Consider the following 20,281-nt stretch of genomic DNA (forward strand, 5'->3'; position numbering starts at 1 on the left):
AAACAACCTTTCAATCACAAACAGCTGTTGGGTGCACTGCACCGTGGTCTAGCCCACTTGTAATAGGCATGCTCGTTTAATGAGCTTGTCTTTCATGTTTCTTAACTTTTCTTCATTATATACAAAAGTCAGCATGAGTGATTGGGGTTAGTTGGCTTAGGCGTGTTGGACACGCTGAGGAGAAGAAGAGAAAAGAAATTAGGGGCTGATGCATTAAGGCCATTCGGCCAATGAGAGTTGAAGAAAGAGATTTTGGTTGAAGCAAAGTCAAAGTAAGTGGTTTGCATTTATTGTGATTTGATGTGAAGAGTGTGGAAGGAAGAAGGGAAGAAAAGGTGAAAGAAATAAAAGGGAAAGGCCATTCGGCCATTTGGGGTAGAGTGAAAGAGTGCAAGTCCCAGAGTGTGAGGACTGGTGCGGTCTTAAAGACTGCACGAGTGAGAGCAAGCAAAAGAGAGAGAAATAGGAAGAGTATGAAAAAATTGTGAGAGATATACAGTAAAAAAGAGAGCAATGAGGGAAAAGAAAAAGAGATTTTTTTTTTTTTGCTTAAGTTGTATATCTAAAAGTGTTGTAATCTTTATTTAATACAAGGAAATTATTTGGAGTTTACCCCGTGATTTTTCCTTTAAGGAGGAAATGTTTACACATAAATCTTGTGTTCTTGTGTAGTTATACTTCCACTATATTTACTAAAATTTATTCACAGTTATATAGAATTTTTTCCCAACAATAGCAACATATCATATCATAAAGCAATGTACACCAGATTAGATGAACAAGTTGGAAACTGATGGAGATCACCTTCAAAGAAAAAGCCACTATGGAAATAACGTACCCCAACTAAGGCAATTCACTATATATATAACAATTCGGGAAAAATGCTCATACACCCCCTAAACTTTTAACTACTGGCCAAAAGACCCCCTCAACTTTTATAATGGCCAATTTACTCCTTAAACTATTCACACTTGCCAAATTAATACATCTGTTAGTTTGGTGTTAGAAAACTAACGTTTAAATCACGTGAGAAGCACACAAAAATTACAAAGGTGAATCAGCTTAGTTGGGAGGGAAATAAAAAGCGAGTTTAGAGAGAGGAAGACGATAGACTGTGGAACCAAAATCTTGAACTGCCATGATAGCTTACTCTCCAGTGTCGGAGTTTTTGTCCTGCAATCGCCTTGCCACTGGTATGCTTTTTTTTTTCCTACTCTCTGCTTTTCTAATCTCAATCTCCATGTGCGAATTTTTCCAATTTTTTTTGTTTGGTTTAATATTCGGGCTTACCCTTTGCAGTTTACACAAATCCCATCAAGAAGCAATAACCAATAGGTCCGATAGATAAATATGATTTTTTTCGAAGGACATGACTTCGAGCTATTCATGTTCATTTACCTTCCGAAACTTAAAATTATTAAATTTTTATCTGCATATGTATATATTTTCTGGAAGGATGAAAATGAAATATGGATGTGTGGCCTAGCCACGGGTACTGCCAAACTTCTTGTTTTCATCCCAGCATTTGGGGTGACCGTTTCCACACATATGCTTCTGAGTTCATTAAGTTGTCCCTTTGAATGTGTGCATGATATTTATGTAAAAAAAAATAAAAAATTGAAGAAGAAGAAGACTGCATGTACACAGCCTGAATGTTTAATTTTATGCCTACGCAAATGTAAAGTAACGCATATTTTTGTTGTTTCAAATACGTAACCTCACAATCAACTGAATTAAGCCGTAACATCACTTAAAATTGGGTGTAAAAGATCCATTCATTACAAAAGGTCTAGATTTTTATTTGAGCATATCATCTTCAACTGATGATACAAACGAAGATGCTATTCATTGATTTAATTGTTTTTGTAGGAAATTGAGGACATTTTAAAGCTACAAGTTCAGGAAATAAAGGAAGAGGTGAGGAGAATGCTAATATCAACAGTTGAGAAGCCCCCACAAAAACTAAACTTGATTGATAGACTCCAGCACTTGGGTGTCTTACCTCTATGAAAATGAGATTGAAGAAACTTTGCAACAATTGCCTAGGACGCTATATGATCGTGATGAGCAAGAAAATGCAGATCTTGAAACACTTGGATAAGTGTAAACTGCAAAGGGTAAGCCCGAATATTAAACCAAACAAAAAAAATTGGAAAAAATCGCACATGGAGATTGAGATTAGAAAAGCAGAGAGTAGGAAAAAAAAAAAAAAAAAAGCATACCAGTGGCAAGGCGATTGCAGGACAAAAACTCCGACACTGGAGAGAAGGCTATCATGGCAGTTCAAGATTTTGGTTCCACAGTCTATCGTCTTCCTCTCTCTAAATTGGCTTTTTATTTCTCTCCCAACTAAGCTGATTCACCTTTGTAATTTTTTTGTGCTTCTCACGTGATTTAAACGTTAGTTTTCTAACATCAAACTAACAGATGTATTAATTTGGCAGGTGTGAATAGTTTAAGGAGTAAATTGGCTATTATAAAAGTTGAGGGGGTCTTTTGGCCAGTGGTTGAAAGTTTAGGGGGTGTATGAACATTTTTCCTTAACAATTCTAAACAAAAACATAATACGTATTTTCATTACACTTTTTTATCTATATGTATTTATACAACACTTAAATAATGTTACTAACTTACCAGACGGGTCCTTAAATGCTACATTATTTTGTTTTAAATTTTAATTTTTTTTAATAATAAAAAATTTAAGTTTTAAATTTAACATTTTGAAAAGCTTTAACTTTAAATAAAAAATAGTGAAAATTTTACTATTTAAAAAGAGTTTAAAATAAAAAATAAAAGTAATTAAAATTCTCCTTTTACTCCCAAAAAAACAAAAGAGTGAAGATTGAAGAAGTTTCCTTGTAAAATTTGGCAAAATCAAAGTCTGGATCTGGGCTCTGCCAAAATTGGCAAAAAAAAAAAAAAAAAAAAAAATCATAGTGTGGCTGTGCCACATCATCGGATGGGAAGGATGCAAGAGCCACCTGTTACACACGAAGCACTGAATCATCTCCATTCCGCGCAGAGTAACCCTTAGAAAAAGCGCGGGAAAATTCTCATCCCCATTTTCGCGCCACAAAAAGCCCTAATTACAAATCCATCCATTTCTCTCTCTCTCACTCTCAGAAATCAGATCAGAGAGATCATCTCACACCAAAAAAACCCCCTCATTTCTCACTCTCCGTAAAAACCCTAAAACGCCAATCAATCTATTCATGGACACCGAGGGCTTATCGTTAATCTGCGCGGGTCTTGGAATCGCCGAAGAAGACGACAATGGCAATCGGATCGGCTACTCCAAGGGCCAGTACTGTCTAGGTACACCTCAAAAATTCAAAATTTTTTTTTTGAAGCTCTTATCCTTTACTTTTTGCCTTATCAAGTTCAATTCAAACAAGCTGAATGATAGCATTGGGTATTGTTTTCAATTCATTTTAGTTTCAGCAATTGAATTTTCGTTTCCCAAAATTTTAAACTTGTCATTGATTTTTAGGAAAAGATTTATTTTTGTAAATAATCCAAAATCAGATATATATATATATATATATATATTTTGGGGTTATATAACCTAAATGATCAAATTTACAGTTTCTCCTATCATTTAATTGTTGGGCTTTTGTTTTATATTGTAAATTGGGTTATAGAAATTGATAAGCTTGCCTTTAGGTTAAGATAAGAATATTCTTTTAGGTTCAGTTGAGAATGGGGTTTTGTTTTTTAAAGGTCCCAGATAATGAAAATCACAAGAATTGGGATTTAATTGGCTATTTTTTTCCCTCAACAAGTAAATGGGGATTTGATATTGACAATTGTTATAATTTTCAAATTTATGTCAGATAATTTGAAAGATTTACTGAGGTTTTTGAGGCGTGACGATCCACATACACGAGATGTGTTCAAGCAAGTCTGTAAATGGAAAATTGTGTCAAAAGATCTGATTCCTATTATAGAACACTGCCAAGATGATCGTAACTTGGTTTTGAATGCAGGCAGGTTTTCTTATCTCTCCAATATTTATTGTGAAAGAGAGCTAAAGGATGAGTTTTTATTATTATTGTTGTTATTTGTTTGACAGTGAAGGTTTTGGTGTTCCTTACTATGCCTATTGAGCCTACTTCGAAAGATATTTCACAACAGCTAGAGTATCTGTGGGGGTTGAAATCGTCAGTTACGTGTAGTGACATTGTCGCTGTGATAGTCTCACTTCTGGAAAGCCCATTGGAGAATTTGGAAAGGTGAGTAATGATTACACATAAGTGGAATCCTTGAGTTTCTATCATTTGATCCAGGTTGCATTTTTGTTGAACTGGAACCAAGACAAGATTTTTGCAGTAAAGGCTGGCTTTTTTCATTTTTCTTTGAAAATTTTCTAGTGTGCTTGTTCAGATAGAAATTATTGCCTCTTTGTCTGAGCTAATGGTTTGTTAAACTTTAAGAGTTCTTATTATTTTTCATGCTTTACATACACTTCTGTCCCCCCCCCCCCCCACCCCCTTTTTTAATTTAAAAAAAAAAAAAAGCTTCATGTGCACTACCTTAAAGAGAGTAGGACTTGGTGGTTTTACTTTTTATTTCTCAAAAATAGTACTTACTAAATAGTTAAAATTAAAAGAATGTGATTTAGAGTGCAATGATGGGGCTAAAAATGACAGAGTACAAAGATACAAAAATTCTTAAATGCAAGAAAGTGAAAAAAAAAAGTAGGAGTGATGGACAAAGCCTTAGTGCCAAAAAAATATAGTGATTAGGGAGTTGAGGCAGTTGTAATAATTAGGCAAAATGGACTTTTATATTTTAAAGGATCCTCTAAGCGTGCACTCCAATTTTTACTAATGAGTGTTGGCTGTATCTTAAATATATGAGCCTAATAAGTTTACATGTATATTTAAGAATTATCTGTTAGTCAGTGTTATTTTATTTTTGCTGCATCTAGAGATGCCAGTTGTTTATACATTTTAAAAATCTCTAAATGTCGTTACCATCCCTGGAATATTGTTATCTTCACATTGGTTTTAAGTGCTCTGTAACTGTTTGAATTATCATTTTGATTTCTTTTATAAAGTGGACTAATCCCCCCCCAAAAAAAATCATTTTAATTATCATTTTGTGACTACTGCCTACTTTCTATGTATTTGGTTTTATGACTAATCCTGTGTCATGCAGCGAAACATTCACAGAGGATGACTGGAAATTGGTGCAGCTTGTACTTACTTTATTTCGAAATGTTCTAGCTATTCAAGAAATCCCGTTACAGCAAAAGGCAGGGGGATGTGCAAGTCAATTTTTATCTTTGAGAGAAAGATTTTTGGAACTTCTATTCCATGAGAATGTAATGGACTTAATTATAGTTATAACTCAGCATGTTGGTGGTTTATATGGCTATTTTCGTCAAGACAATTTACTTTTATTAGAGATTTTCCATTACATCTTTATGGGTCAAGAGCCAGAGTTAACTGCCAAAGCACATCTAAAGGGTTTTAAGGTTTGTTTCCTTTCATCTATTTCCACTGTCTTTTATGGTAACAAGATCAAGCTGGCTAAAAAAACGAAAGGGTAGATTGAAGGGGATGAAGTAGACAGGGTAAATAGAAGGGGATAAAGTAAAGCTTGTAACCTCTGATGTGAAATACTGAAACTACATTGACACCGTCACAGGCATAAATATTGTTTGCCAGAATGACTACAACTTATCAGATACGAATTGGATTGGTTATAATTGTCCTTCTCTTCAAGTTTATGGCTATTGAACTCCTTAGTGCTGTCTATTGATGCCATCTTTTATCTGTTCTATAGTTGCTTAATGGCATATATATATGTGTGGTAGTCTGATAATTCATGTTCAATTTTCTTAGGTGGATGTAGACACTGAAGATTCTCTTAGTAGTCTCGAGTCCATTATGAAGGAGGAAGAACAGAAACGAAGACTTTCCAGATTACACAATACGAGTCGTCATTCACAGTTTATTGGGACATTTACTCGGGTTACCATGGTATGAAGTTCTGTTGCTGATGCTAGCAAGTGTTGTCATTGAAAGCTTTAGTAACATTGGTAGTTTTTACTACAGGATGGTTCTAAAGCAGTATTAAAGGGAAATCCAAACTCTGCATCTCAAGATACCCTGCTTAAACCTCACAAGATTCCTCGGGGTCCTGTAAAAAGGATTGCATGGGACATTGGAAGATTACCTCCAACCAAGGATAAAATTTTGAAGTTGCTTTATGATTTTGTGATCCAGTTTCTGTCGGGAGGTTACAATGGCAAGTGTTTTTGGAAATAAATGTCTTTTTAGGTTAAGTTTTGCTTCTTACAGCATTGTAATTTTATTACACATCTTAATGCAATCCAATTTTTTACCAGTTTTGATGCAGTCTATTCGTGAGGATATTGAAAAGGAACATCATGCAATTCAGAAAAACGATGTCATTGTTTTCTTTCAGGTTGCTCAGTTTGTTACCTCTTTTCAACATCACAAGTTTTTGAATTCTAAGGTGAGACGTGAATTCTGGCATGTTAACCTATGTATTTGTTTTCATATCCTTGCACATAACTCAGTTTCTATAACCTATGCCTTCTTAAATCCTATTTAATTCCATTCAATAATCCTTTAACAACATATCTATAGCACTACTTTACTGTTGAATTTCTAAAGATCCTCTAAGATGACTAATGCTTGAAAACCCAAAAAAAGGTAAAGAAAAGAAGTTGATGAATTTACACTTTTGTTTCTCTCTTGTTTATATTTTTGCCAAACAATAGAATATGAATAGATTTGAAAGAGATGTGTCGCACTTTTTTTTCCCTGAATCCCTAATCATGATCAGAAGAAAATAAATCACATTGCTCTTATCATATAGGCATTGGCAAGGTTTCTGGAATAGTGCAAACTTCTGGTTGTATCCTGTTTTTGAGCTTTGGGAATATGTATTGATGGAATTTCTTAACCAGGAAATTTGGTCCATTTGAGGACTTTCATTGTTCCAATCAAGTTTTCCAAATATTTTTACAAAAAGTGTTATTGTAGATGTTTCATGTACAAAAGGTTAAATACAATTTTGGATTGAAAGCCAAAACATGCAATTTTAGTCGTTGGTTTCTACATGCCGTAAGACTGCGTCCCAAGTTCTGTTTCTTGATGTCTAGTTGATATATATAGCCAATAGTCCTGTAGCTCAATTGGCTGGCACCTCTTGGTGTTTCCAAATGAGACATCGAGGGTTCAAATCCCTCCCCCAATTATCAAATTATTAAAAAAAAGGTTGACATATCTCTTGTTGCTTAATCATAATTATCTTTGATTTGCATTCTGTTTTTCTATAGAAAATGTTTAGCTGGTCACCTCGTTTTCCTGTGTCTAACAGCCAAATGTGGGAGTAGATAATTTTGAACACTTTGATAAAGATGCTGATAGCACAATTTTTAGAGGTGATATTTGTGGACCAATTGCTGAATCCATGAACGAGTCAATGTTCCAACTGGTCATTCTAAAGTGGCGTAATGCATTTGATGGGTTAAAGGAAACAAATGATTACAAGTTTCTCTCTGCTGCTGGTTCTCTTATGAAAAACATGGTAATTGTTAATCCAACTCAGAGTTCTGTTACTTATCTAGAAAAACTTCTGTTACATTGGCTTTGCTAGCCTGACAATATATGCTTCGGTAGTTATGGCGCCCCCCCCCCCATAAACCTTCCTTAGATGATGGTTGTTTGTATAAAGAAGGTTTTTGGAGCTCAGTTTATTTTTACATGACAAAAGGTTTGATTTTTGTGACATGGGGTAGAGTAAATCAATGCATAATCTATGCAAATAAATTAATTGGAGAATACATTCACTTTGGAATAAAGGTTCGTCTTTCCCATGTTTGGAATTGGATTCTGTAATTTTGAAGTTTTGTCTAAATAATGAAATTTTCTATAGCAGCCAAAATTTCAAATATGGAAACCTTTCTTGAGAAAGATTCATAGAAATGACTGAAGGAGTGCAATGAAATTGGATTTTTATTTTTTATTATTATTATTATTTTTAATTTATAATATCAAGAATACAAATTTTGGGAGTAGTCAAACTTGTTTAAGTCACTGAAGGTCAGACAAACAATCTGTAGATAACATATATGGTGTCACCCTAATCCAGTTTTGTCCTCAGGATACATATATAATATTCTATCTACTCTAGTCCTTCTCCTATCCGGGTATCCAATTGGGTTCTATGCAGCAATAGACACTCTTAAAGTTATTCACACATTTCTTATTGTAAAAATAGCGTATAATTTCTATCTATTATAAGGTGGAATTTTTTTGTTGGTTTGCAAATTGCTGTTTGTAAGATGTACCACTTGTTAATTGGGACACTGCCTTACAATTCATACATAGTAGAACAGACTACAAATTTCCTTTGCACTTTAGAATTCACATTAAAATATAAATCCAAACTGACCTTGTTGTGATACTTCTCTATAAGTTAGTGATATTGAGTAACCTTGTGATGTCCTTCCTAACTGGTTTTCCTGCTTGCAGATTAGCATGCTAGATTTGATGCTTAAGTTGTTGCCAGACGACGCTAAGGAGCTTTACACAGCTCGCATTCTTCTTTACAAGTTATTTTATGATCAGACTGATCAAGGGATGACTCAGTTCCTCTTGAATTTGATCAAAACGTTTGACACTCACAAACAACCAAAAAGGTTTTCCCCTTTCACACTAACAACCCAAAATGATTGATTTGTTTATCTTTCATATCCTGTTCTAGTATTTCAGTACCAGAAGATCGAAGTGGGCAGGTTGATGGGTGGATAGGATTTTTTCCCTCTTGCTTTTAGGGTTTCATATTTCAATTATTTATTATAATCTTTAGAGAGGGGAGATGGATACAGGCTTCTGCCAGGTATTAGCCCATGCTAATGGATCATCAGGCAACACTTGTGATTGGCTTCTTGGTCTTCCTCCACTTGTTAAATTTGGGAGGAAAATACCTTGCTAGATTTTATTTATGCTTCTCATTTTGTTTTTTAAGTTTTGGGTGGGAGAAATGACTCCCTCAGTTATATGTCTTCATTTATATTGGTCGGATACGTAGATGCTTTCTAAAATTTTCTATTATAGGTAGTATATTTGATTGACTGTATGCTAGATAAGTACTTTTTTTGTATTTTCCAGTTAATACATGTTAGAAAAATTACGATTTTACTAAAATTAAAGGAAGTTTCTCTCACTAATTCTTTTGTTCCCAGAAATGTTTCTCTATAATCAAGCTTCCAGTTTGAAATTTGATTTGATGCATATGAGCTGCATTTGTTTGTCTGTTCTCATTTTCACTTAAATCTGGACATCTCAATTTATGTATTTTAGTTATGTGACTTCTATTTCTTTCCTGCAATTAAACCTACCTGCATAAATTATACCAGAATAACAATGTGTATGCAACCATGAATGTACCTACCCCTTCCCCCAATAGCCTCACTGGCCTCTATAGGTACTTATGCAAGACCACTTGCACATGCTTATATCATCTATTCACTATGGAAAAGTGTAATTCTTTTTTGAATATATTGGTGCCATAGCTGACCCCAAATTTTGGGAATAAGGATTTGTTGTTACTGTTGTGTTGGTGCCATATTTATGATACTCTTCTTCTCAGTGATCTCGCAGATATGGTAGAGATGATGCATAAAGTTGTGCAGCTCATGGAGAACCTTCAAGCACGTGGAACTTTGAGGGTGTGTTATGCTTTTGTTTGTGCCTCAATGGGTTAAATTTAGATGGAAAATCTGTTTTTTTTTCTTTGATATTTTTTGATCTTAGAGATCTATCCTGACAAAAAATGACCCCCTTTTTTTATGGTTAGCTAGTCAATCACATTTTCTTTAATTTCCATTGTTTGTTTAATTACTAGCAAAAGTGCAATACATACATAGATTGAAATTTCTATAATTTGTTCCTCAAGTTAACTCATGTCTGCCATGAATTGAAAATTTTATAATTTTGTTCCACAAAGTTGATACTCCTATTCCAAAAACAATAATGTAACAGACTTACAAAGTTAACTCATTCCCCTTATCATTTTTCTAACAGACTTATCTTAATGATAATCAGTATATGTCATATGCATTCCAATTGCCTACACGGGGTGTTTTTTTCCTCATTTAACTTATATTTGTTATCAGTAAAAGTTGATTTGTATTTTCCTGTTTTTTTTTGCGCTGATGGAAATTAGTGCATTTTCTTTTTATATTTAGTGAATTGTCACGTAATTCTACGCAATGCTTCTCCCATGCATTTATACTCTTCTATGAAAATTGGGATTTCTTCTGACTCTCTGTTCTTTAATCTGTTTGAATTTCTGCATGCATCTTTTGGCTTGAAAACTTTCCTTGTGAGAAACATGCATCCATTTTTTTCCATTTGCAATCTTTAGGAAAAAACACTTCTCTATTAACATCTTTGATTTTCTTTTTAATTAATGAGGTTATGTATTATCAATGTTCTGTTTCTTAGTACAAGGAAGCCTTTGTTGTGGGGATCTCTGTTAAAACCGTTTCTCCTTTTTTAGGTTTCTAGAAAATCAAGGAGAAAGAGAGAGAACAAATCATCGAGTGACAAGGAAGCAGGAAACGTACAGGGTGATCATGTCACTGTTCAGAATGAGATTGGCATCTCTAATAGTGAGCAATCAGCAGATATGAGCATAGCACAGAAGGGAAGTCTAACTAACACAAATTCTGATGGGAAAGAAAACATCATGTTCTCTGCTCAGGCCGATGAACCTGATATATCCATGTCGGAGACAGGGAACCTTAAAAGCAGTGTGCCACATATGGATAATGAAAGTGCTGATCAGGCTAATGATGATCCTTGTTATGACACAGGTGATTCTTCTGCTGATGAGCAGCTAAATGCAACTGATGAAGTTGATTTTAACGTGTCAACTTTGATATCTGCTTTTGCAAACAACAACATTATTCATAAATTATGTTGGTTACTAAAGTTTTATAAGAGCAATTCTGCCACTACAAATCACTACATAATTTGCATGTTGCGGAGGATTACTGATGACTTGGAGCACTCTCCAATGCTGTATCAGGTAAAACTTCATGATTTACTTACTTTTCAGAAGAAAAGGAAAAAGCATGGATGTTCTATTTTTCAAAAGACAATAACTTATATTTCATAGGACCATTAAGTACTGTGCAATTAAAGCTTAATTGCTCCCTGTTAAAATCACCTATGCCAACTCTGCCCTTTGTAATGCTTTTTATAGATATTTTACCCCAACGATATGATGAGAAGTGGTAACTTCTTAAAAAATTGAAGCAAAACTTTACCCCATCATAAAATTAAAATATAAAATGGTTATAGACAAGAAGAATTAGTTTCTTTGTTAATAAGAAAATGTGAAGTAAATCATCCCAACAGATATGATGAACCTCGTTATTTTAGAGTAAAAATTTTCCTTATCTGTACTCGTGAGTTTTTATTCTTATCTAAAAACTCAAGGTCTTAGGTAAAATAAAAAATTCAAATGTCCAAATTTAATAATTTTCATTAGTAGGTTAAAAATGACTTTGCTAAGAACAATCTTTTTTTAAAAATATGATAATTTAATATATATATATATAGCATGTGTTTAGATCTTAGGGATAAACATACAAAAAAATTCATAAAAAATAAATGGTTAATGTTGCATTGACCACTTTGTAAAAGTAGTTCAACTTCTTTAGGAAGAAGTTGTTAATAAAAATAAATATCTAAAAGTAAGGTTTATTAATCTGGTGAAATATATTAGGATTTATCTTCTCAAGGAAAACTAGGACATCCATATTTTCTCTCTCTCCCCCCCTCCCCTCTCCCAAAAACAAAAAAAAAATTTATCCAATTATTTATGAATTTGTATCTTATTTGCTTCTTATGCACATATTTTGGCAGTTATCAATCCTGATCACATTCCATAGTATCCTAGTTGAGCAGAAGTCATGTCCATCAAAAGATTATTCAAACATTGTTGATTTCCTGACAAGTTTTGTCAGAAGGATGCTAAGAAAAATGAAAATTCAACCCATTCTTTTTGTGGAAATTCTCTTTTGGAAGACGCGCAAAGAAAGCCATTACATTAATGCTGAATATATGTTGCATGAGATTGGCTCTTTGAAGAAAGACAGTAGAAACTGGGAAAATATTCCAGAGGATGCAGAATTCGGTTCATCACAGGCCAAAGGATGGACCAGTAGAAGCATTGCAGATGCACTTGGTGAAGATGAAGCTGATGTTGTGATCTCTCATGAGCAAGGATATCAGAAGTAAGAATTTTTTTGGAAACTTGAGCGTTTGTTTAGTCTTTATCTTTTTCTTGACCTTTTCATTTTTCTGTTTCTTACACTGCATATTTACAATGATGCCAAACCAAGTTATTCTAGAATCAATTCTTCTACGACCACACTTTGCCACAACTTTTATTACAACTTGCACATGTTAACCTGTGATTGGATCATGTCACTTACACATGGGTCCACCACTGGTACTTGGTAAAAAGTAATTCAATCACCACTTAACACGTGCAAGTTGTGAAACAGTGTGTGGCAAAGTATGTCCCTAGAATCTCAAACCATCCATTTATAGTCTTGTTCAGAGATGCTATTTTGTACTTCTTATTTATTGAAGTTCCTCTTCATTTAAAAAAAAAAATTTATCTTGATTGAAAGTGTAAAAGGTATACATTTACATTAAAAGCTCCTTGGTGCATTTGGTTGTTGCAGTAGGGGGCAGTCCATGGAACATGAATCTGAAAGGGATCCTAGAAGAAAGAAAAGACTTTCTCTCGATGGCGAAATGGAGAGAAAAATTAAGGATCTCTATGAGAAGTAAGTGTGCTTTAATTTAGCTGTTTTATTTCTTACAAATGTTGTTCCTAAAACAGCACTTAGATTATTGTAATTATACCTGATACTATTTGAAGCATGCAAAACGTTTGATGGGTATTATTGATTGTGTATTTTTTCATTTTTCTTCCGATTTCTAAACTTTTTGCTCAAGTCTTTTCTGAAAAAATGTGGCCTTTTTAGATTCAAAGATGATCGGCATTGTATTCGTCTTATTGCTGAAGTTCTAGAACCTGATGGTAAAGTTTCACCAGCACAAATTTCTAATAAGCTTAGACAGCTAGGACTGAAAGTTGCACCAAGGAAAAAGATGCACTATGATGATGACCATGATGGAGATGGAAAAGCAGTGGAAAAAGTTAGTAATTTCCATAACTCAGATGATATGGAGGGAAGTTTATTGAGGCCTTTGTAAGTACTATAAGAAATTTGTACTTTATGAATGTTATAGATAAAATGTGCGTTGTATAAGATTGTATTCTAAAGCAGTGGCTGATAATGCAAAACATTATCCACATAAAAGCTTCTAGTGTTATGTTTTTAGTCTGAAATCTTTGTTTATTCATTTTCCCTTCTATTTTGGAAAATTCTCTGATACCTCCCTTACTATATTTCTATAGGCACAAAAGGAAAAGAGTTTCTGCTTTTAGTGAAGATCAGGAAGATATGATCAGAGCTCTATATGAGAAGTGAGTGTTGCGTAGCTTGGTTTCTGGTTACAATATTAGATTAAGTCTCCTTTTACATCAAATATGCTAAAAAGTTGATAAAGATGTGATGGAATATGTTATTTTGTTATTATTTGAATTTTTAAATAAAAAAAGTTTGGGCTTTGCTTGATCCTCACAGATTCAAAGAGCATAAGAGGTGTAGCTACATGATTGCAAATGCATTGGATGCAGATAATAAATTCACAGCTGTTCAAGTTTCTCATAAGCTTAAGCAACTTGGTTTACGAGTTCCTCAACAGAAGAAGTTTGAAGCCAACATGCTTATAAAAAATGAGAATTCTAATAGTTTGTTCACAGACAAAGCACATGACCCTGATGATGAAACATTGTTATCATTATTGAATAGGTAATATTATATTCATAGGCAGTATCCTGTGCTATTCATATTTGGATTTTGTTGCTCTTCTTAGATTGAAACATTAGGGTTTCTTGATGTGCACTCCTGTATACTTATCCCAGTTATTAAAATCATTCTTTTTGGTATTAAGTTCAGTAAGTATTCCAAACAGTTCTGTACATTCCTTTTAATGGGTTTGGTGGCATGCATCAAGCTTTAATTTTGGGGAACCCTATCAATGTGAGGTTGTGAATAGGTGGGATACTCATTTGAGAAGTATGTTGCTTTGTCATGTTCTTGACTTAGCTTAGTCATCATTTAGTTATTGTAGGTTGCTTTCACATTTCTTTTAACTTCTCCACTATGTTTGGTATTATAATTCTTAATATGAAATTGGGCATTTTCACATTCCATTGACCCAAGTTTCTATTTTCTTGCTTAACATCTCAAGATGTTTTTAAAATTTTGTTTTGTTTCTTGTGGTTGTAGTTTCAAGTTTGTAATTCTGTTGATCTTTGAATTGATCTTTTTATCATACTGCTCATCCATCCAGGCATCATCATTTATCTCCACATTTCTGAACCTTCCTCTTTGTCTTTTTCATTTATACGTTTATTTTTTAAAATTTCCCATCAGTCAAACCATAGGGCATGGCTGGTTTAATGTCAGATATTTGGTTTTCTCTTACTGATGGACATGTGCAATTGCCAAAATCATCCCTTCATTATATTTGTATTTTCTCTGACTTTTTCCCTACATATATGAATTTTCATTTTCATTTTTCCAAGTTCAGATGAATTTGAAATCTCTTGTCAAATATTGCTGGATTTCCTGATGTTACTGATCTATATATATATTAAAAAACTGTAGGCGCAAAAAGGTGGATGAGAGGCTATTTGGTGAGCAATTACCAGAACAAGTTGAAGGATTATTGCCCGAAGATGATTCGGATGATGAACTCCTAAGCTCTGTCTTTAAGTAAATCTCTCTCTCTCTCATCACAAAGAATAAATATTTATAGTGGTTGAAGCTTGATTGATATTATATTGGGTATTTATATCTGGAAGTTGTTACCTTTCCTTATAATGGACTCATATCTGGGAATCATTGTTTATTTGAAAGGAGTCTATGAACAGTATTTGAAATATTCAGTGTTTTTCCTTAAAAATGGCATAGTTTTTATCTCCACTTTTGTTTAAATTTTGCTTGGTAAGCAAAAGCAGAACTGCTTGTCATATTGTTTCTTATTCTCTTATCTTTCATAGTTTAAAGTTTATTTATTTTTATGACTGGTACTTACCCAAATAATGATAAAGTTCACTTTTGTTTATTAAATTTGCATATATGGTGTCAAATATATTTCTGAAAATCAGGAATTCTCTTGCCTAGTCCACTGTAGAACCAAGAAAAAAATTCCAACTAATCTGCTTCATTATTTGTTTACATCTACAACGTCTCTTGGCTTTAATATTACATTGATTTTTGTGGTCTGTAGCACTGCTGCTATTTGTGGCCATCAACATGAACCTTGCACTGCCAGTTCCATTGTCTCATCCATATTTATGATGAATTCTTTTAAACTTATATTATCAATTTTATGCATGGAGTCTATGTTAGTGGTTTCATTGTTTGTCCTATCATAAAACTTTTTCTTGGAATTGTCCTTAGCCTGGGAACAGCTCTTCTTATATGTAAATGGTACACAATTTTTTGAATATATGCATGGTATCTATGTTATTGGATCCATCATTTGCCTTTTTCCCGTGGACTGGGAACAAGTTTCATGTATTTGAAAATGGGACACATTAATTGGACTGAGACTCAAGTTGATATCAGGTGATGATATTAGTAATATCTGCATAGCACACGACACCTTAATTATGCTGCATCACGTTGATTGGAATTCTGTTACTTTTGAATGATCTAAAAGTTCCTTTGCATTATGTAGAAAACATTGGAAATCATAATGGAATCCTTTGATTGTATCATAACTGTTTAAATGCTAAATAGCTGCAGCACTCTAAACATGTCATTAATTTTCATAATTTTATACCTGTATCCTTTGTGGTTTCCTTTTTGAAGATAGTACTGTTTGGAACATAATTATCGATATATTCATTTACTCCGTAACTCTAAATTAGAGTATCTGTGTGTTAAATCTAATCATATCACTGAGTGGCAACAACTTTTCCTGTTATGTTTTCTTTCTGTCCTTTGTTTATAATTAATTAATCTATTGGATACAGGAAAACTAGAAGGCCGCTTCCTCAGTCAAAGGATGAGAAGCTCACAGCCATCTCAATTCAGGGAACAAAAATTCAAAATGATCCTGGAAATAGACCTACTGAAGTTGTCAAAATACAGTATGTTGCTCATCCTCCACAATTCTTCTTGCTAGTTACTACATTATTCAATTTATTCTACAATCCATATAATGCTGAATATTCAGGTTGAACTTTAAATGTTAATCTCACTTTTTTCCATTTCCAAGTAGTTACTCCTACAATTGAACATGTTGGAAATGAGGGAGATTGATGCTGTTGAATGTTTAGTGGATCTATTTAGTTGTGATGCTGATGTACTATGTTTGAAGTATTTGCATACTTCGAGATGAATGACAAATTGATAATAGGCTTAAAGTCTAGAAAATACTTCCTAGTCCTTTGGAAATTGTTATATATTTTCTTGTGCTGAAATGGCATCATTATCATTTTCAGTTTTGCAGAAACCTTTTTTGGCATCTGTTATGCCCACTTCTCTGGGATGCCTGGATGTAAATAACTTCCAATTGACCCATTTTTTTTGATGGGTAAATAGTAAGTTTACTGCCAAAAATAAAAAATAAAATCAAGACACAGGACAAAGCTCTCAAACATGCTTCTTCAGGACATCCCCTAAAGCACCCAAAGAAACAAGTCTTACAACTGGAGGCACATTGGAACCTGGCCTTGAAAGGACCTTACACGTTGCTAGAGGCTAGGAAGCAATTAACCAAAGGCACAAAAGTGACTAACGAGAAAAACAAATAAAAGAGAAGAAAACATCACAACCTGAGAACTCAGGCTTCAAACAAACCATGAGTGACCTCCCAGACCAAATGTGGCTCTTATGAGCATATCAGACAAACTCGAATAAGGAGGACCTTTAAAAACTTTTCAATCCAATTCTTGTTGCAGCTTGACTGCATATTTCAGGTGGAAAAGGAATAGCACTCTTCCAAAATTGTTGTAAGACTAGCAAATGCTTTCTGCTTTGTCAATTTTAGAGTATATATCCATTGAAAGGACTAATTTGATGGAGGAAATAAAGTGAACAAAAAAAGTGATATAAAGTTGGGTCATTTGAGCCTCTTAAATTTTTATTTTGATTTAATCATGAGTTTCAGACATTTTACTACAAAGACTTGCAGGAATTATGCCAAATTAAATTCTCAAGGCCTCATGATATACATGAGACTCTGGGTTCAAAACTCCTAGTTCGCATCTTGGGGCCACTCCCAATAGATTCCTCCCTATAATTATCTAGTATGTAGGATTAGTCAAGTGCTCGAAGAGCTTTGGACACCCATGTTAGCAGTATTACTTTGAATTTTACAAATTGATATCCTTATTAAGCTGTTATGTTTGGAAAGCAGGGTTGTGTTTATCAAGCTGGCTTCTTTTCAAAGGGAATTTGTACTAATAAAGAATAACCTCTGTTAATTTACTTGATGTTGGTTGCATTAAGTTATGGTTTGTGAAGAAAAGTATAGCTTCAGCTTAGCTTCTTGTTTGTTCAAATATTCTGATAATATTTATTAACTTGAACATAGAACTAATCTTATGTATTTTCAGGGATGTTAACAACCAGTGCAGTAAGGCGGAACCTGCAGGAGTCGATGTGAATGTTTCTTTTAATTATGGCAGTCTAAGTGGCACTGCTGAAGCTGAAGTGACTAGCATTGGCAGTGGAAGTTTGTTGAACGTTGCACCTGTGAATCATTTAGATAATTTGTCACAAGTTGATATTTCGGCAGCTTTTGGGGATGCAGTGGCTCCCAGTTCATTTCCACAGAGTAATCTAATAAGAAGGATTGTTGCACCTGTGAACGATTTAGATAATTTGTCAGATCAGGTAGTGGATGAGGAATTGGAAGATGCAATTGATGAATTAGCTCCTAGTGCATCTCCAAAGAGTAATGTAATGAGAAGGAAGTCGAGAATGGTACTTGATCTTGAGGATGACGACTGAGATGGAAGCGTGGCCAGGTTCCTCTCATTCTTAAAACTTGTACAGTTTCTCTAAACTTCTGCCATATCTGTCTAATTGGATATTGGAAATCAACTTTTCAATTACCTATGATCCCAATTTATTCTAATTTTTCGATTTCAGCCAGAATAATTTTAAATTAGTAGAATCCCATATTTTATCTGTTTGTGTATTTTTCTTTTCTTTTTAGGATCATAATCAGTTTATATATCTTAAAGATATCTTATTCTGTCTGATAAAAAAAAATTATATAATCACTCCAGCGGAAAAATTTCTTTTAAGTTTGCGGATCTCAACTTCTTTGAAATATAAATGGGGGCGGGGTTATTGTTGATCCACTTTAAATTTTATAGAATATATTGTTTAGAGTTATCTGTAATCTCAATTTCTACATTTCGTGAAAAGATTTTGTAATTTATTTATTTGTCCAGGTGAAGAGTGCATTCCTTTAGAACTGAAACTGAATTTTGTTGTAAGATTTTTGGAGTGTAGAAGAGTGGATGGAGAAAAGATTATGTAGATTGATCATTTGATGAAGTTTTCGCACTTCGGGATGTGATTTGTCCATGTTATCACATGCATTCGGTCTTGCGTCTATTTTCTAAGGAGTAATGATTATCACTCATCATTGTATATAATCCGTATTCTAATCATTTTACGTTTTAAATGTGGACATCACATGTGAAATTGTGGACCTAATATATATGAAGTGTATAGCATTGAGTTTGCAAGAACATTATTGTTCTTTATTTGAATTAGGTAGCATTGATTGAGATGTTGAGTGTCGTGGCAAAATGACATTGGTGTAAATTGATGAGGTGGGTGAGGGTATTAAGGTTTCTAAGGGAAAATTATCAGATACTCGATGATATGGTGTTTCCTTATCTCACGTTCATGGTGTACTTCATCATAAATTTAATTAGTGGGATTTATCATGAATGTGAGAGGAGGGAACACAATTTTATCATACTCTAGGAGTACCTAATAATTACTTGTTCCCAATGCATTTGACTATGATATACCGGAGAAAAGTAGAGCAAATTTGACAATGTCAAAATCTAACTTTGCCAAGAACCTTCTCCTGCTTCCAACTATTGAATTACAAACCACCAAAAAAAAAAAAAAAAAAAATCCAACTTTATTTCAAAAATGAAAAAAATCCCTCTTTCTTCTAACCATTTAGAGAGGTTTTTTTATTTTTTTATTTTTTTTTATTTTTTATTTTTTTTATATAAATATTTATTAATTTTTACAATAATTGATGAGGGGTTGAACCCTAGTTATTTAGAAAATGTCAAGAATTGAGCGGACCTTATTTTGACTTTTAAATCAAGACTCAAAAGTTATAACAAAAAGAAAAATTACCATTAATACTAAAATAATGACTTTAATTTTTTCTTTTTCTCATAAAACAATAAACTAAGAAGACTAAGTTCTTAGTGAAATCTAATGCCATTAAGTCACAGGAATCTAAGGCTGCATTTGGTTCAATGGAAAGTCAATTCCGAGCGTAAAATGATTTTAGGGGAAATTGTTTTTTCGTAAGGAAAATGAAATCTAGGTGTTTGGTTCTGCAATGGAAAATAGTCTAGAAAATAATTTCCGGTGTTCGGTAACATTTTGAAAATGCTATTTTCCTACAAATTTTTCACATTTTCTCAGTTCTCAAACCTAGTCACCATCATCCACTACAAAACCCATTAATCTGAAAAATCATAATCAAAACCAAAACCCATTAATCTCAAAATCAATATCAAAACCATCTACCAAAACCCATAATCCACCACCATTGAAACCCACAAACCACCATAGCCAACGATCCACCACTCCTAATCGACCACCATCAACGCTTAAACTCACCCCCAACCCACCACCACTGAAACCCATGAATCACCCTAACCACCAATCCTCTAAAACCCAAGCAAAAATGTTATTTTACAATAAACAGAAAAAAAAAAAATTTAAGGCGGTGACGGCGTGGGTGGAAGAAGGATGGGTCTGATGAGTGAGAGAGAGGACGAAGGTGAAGTAGATGAGAAACTACCTTCACCAGTAGAGGGTCTTGTAGGCATGATGGTGAGGCTGTGGGTCGGGGAC

The 20,281-nt window shown here is 33.7% G+C and overlaps 1 protein-coding gene across 3 annotated transcripts; it reads left to right on the plus strand.

The window, feature by feature from the left end:
• The first annotated feature begins 3,048 nt into the window (after positions 1-3,048).
• LOC126700531 (uncharacterized) lies at positions 3,049-18,887 on the plus strand. 3 transcript variants are annotated; one of them, XM_050398722.1, is made up of 20 exons: positions 3,049-3,315; positions 3,834-3,986; positions 4,073-4,232; positions 5,161-5,479; positions 5,850-5,987; positions 6,063-6,255; positions 6,356-6,486; positions 7,357-7,566; positions 8,514-8,680; positions 9,634-9,712; positions 10,546-11,076; positions 11,919-12,289; positions 12,746-12,850; positions 13,052-13,279; positions 13,489-13,557; positions 13,718-13,945; positions 14,807-14,914; positions 16,183-16,299; positions 17,770-18,183; positions 18,616-18,887. In XM_050398722.1, the coding sequence occupies exons 1-19, from the start codon at positions 3,213-3,215 to the stop codon at positions 18,164-18,166; spliced, it is 3,807 nt and encodes a 1,268-aa protein (XP_050254679.1). In that variant the 5' UTR covers positions 3,049-3,212; the 3' UTR covers positions 18,167-18,183; positions 18,616-18,887. The 3 variants fall into 3 exon arrangements, with proteins under 3 accessions (XP_050254679.1, XP_050254678.1, XP_050254680.1); XM_050398721.1 differs by lacking the exon at positions 18,616-18,887 and having other exon boundaries at positions 3,050-3,315; positions 17,770-18,356; XM_050398723.1 differs by lacking the exons at positions 7,357-7,566; positions 18,616-18,887 and having other exon boundaries at positions 3,050-3,315; positions 17,770-18,356.
• Positions 18,888-20,281: the final 1,394 nt, after the last annotated feature.

Source organism: Quercus robur, chromosome 9 (assembly GCF_932294415.1).
Source record: "Quercus robur chromosome 9, dhQueRobu3.1, whole genome shotgun sequence".
Classification (NCBI taxonomy): domain Eukaryota; kingdom Viridiplantae; phylum Streptophyta; class Magnoliopsida; order Fagales; family Fagaceae; genus Quercus; species Quercus robur.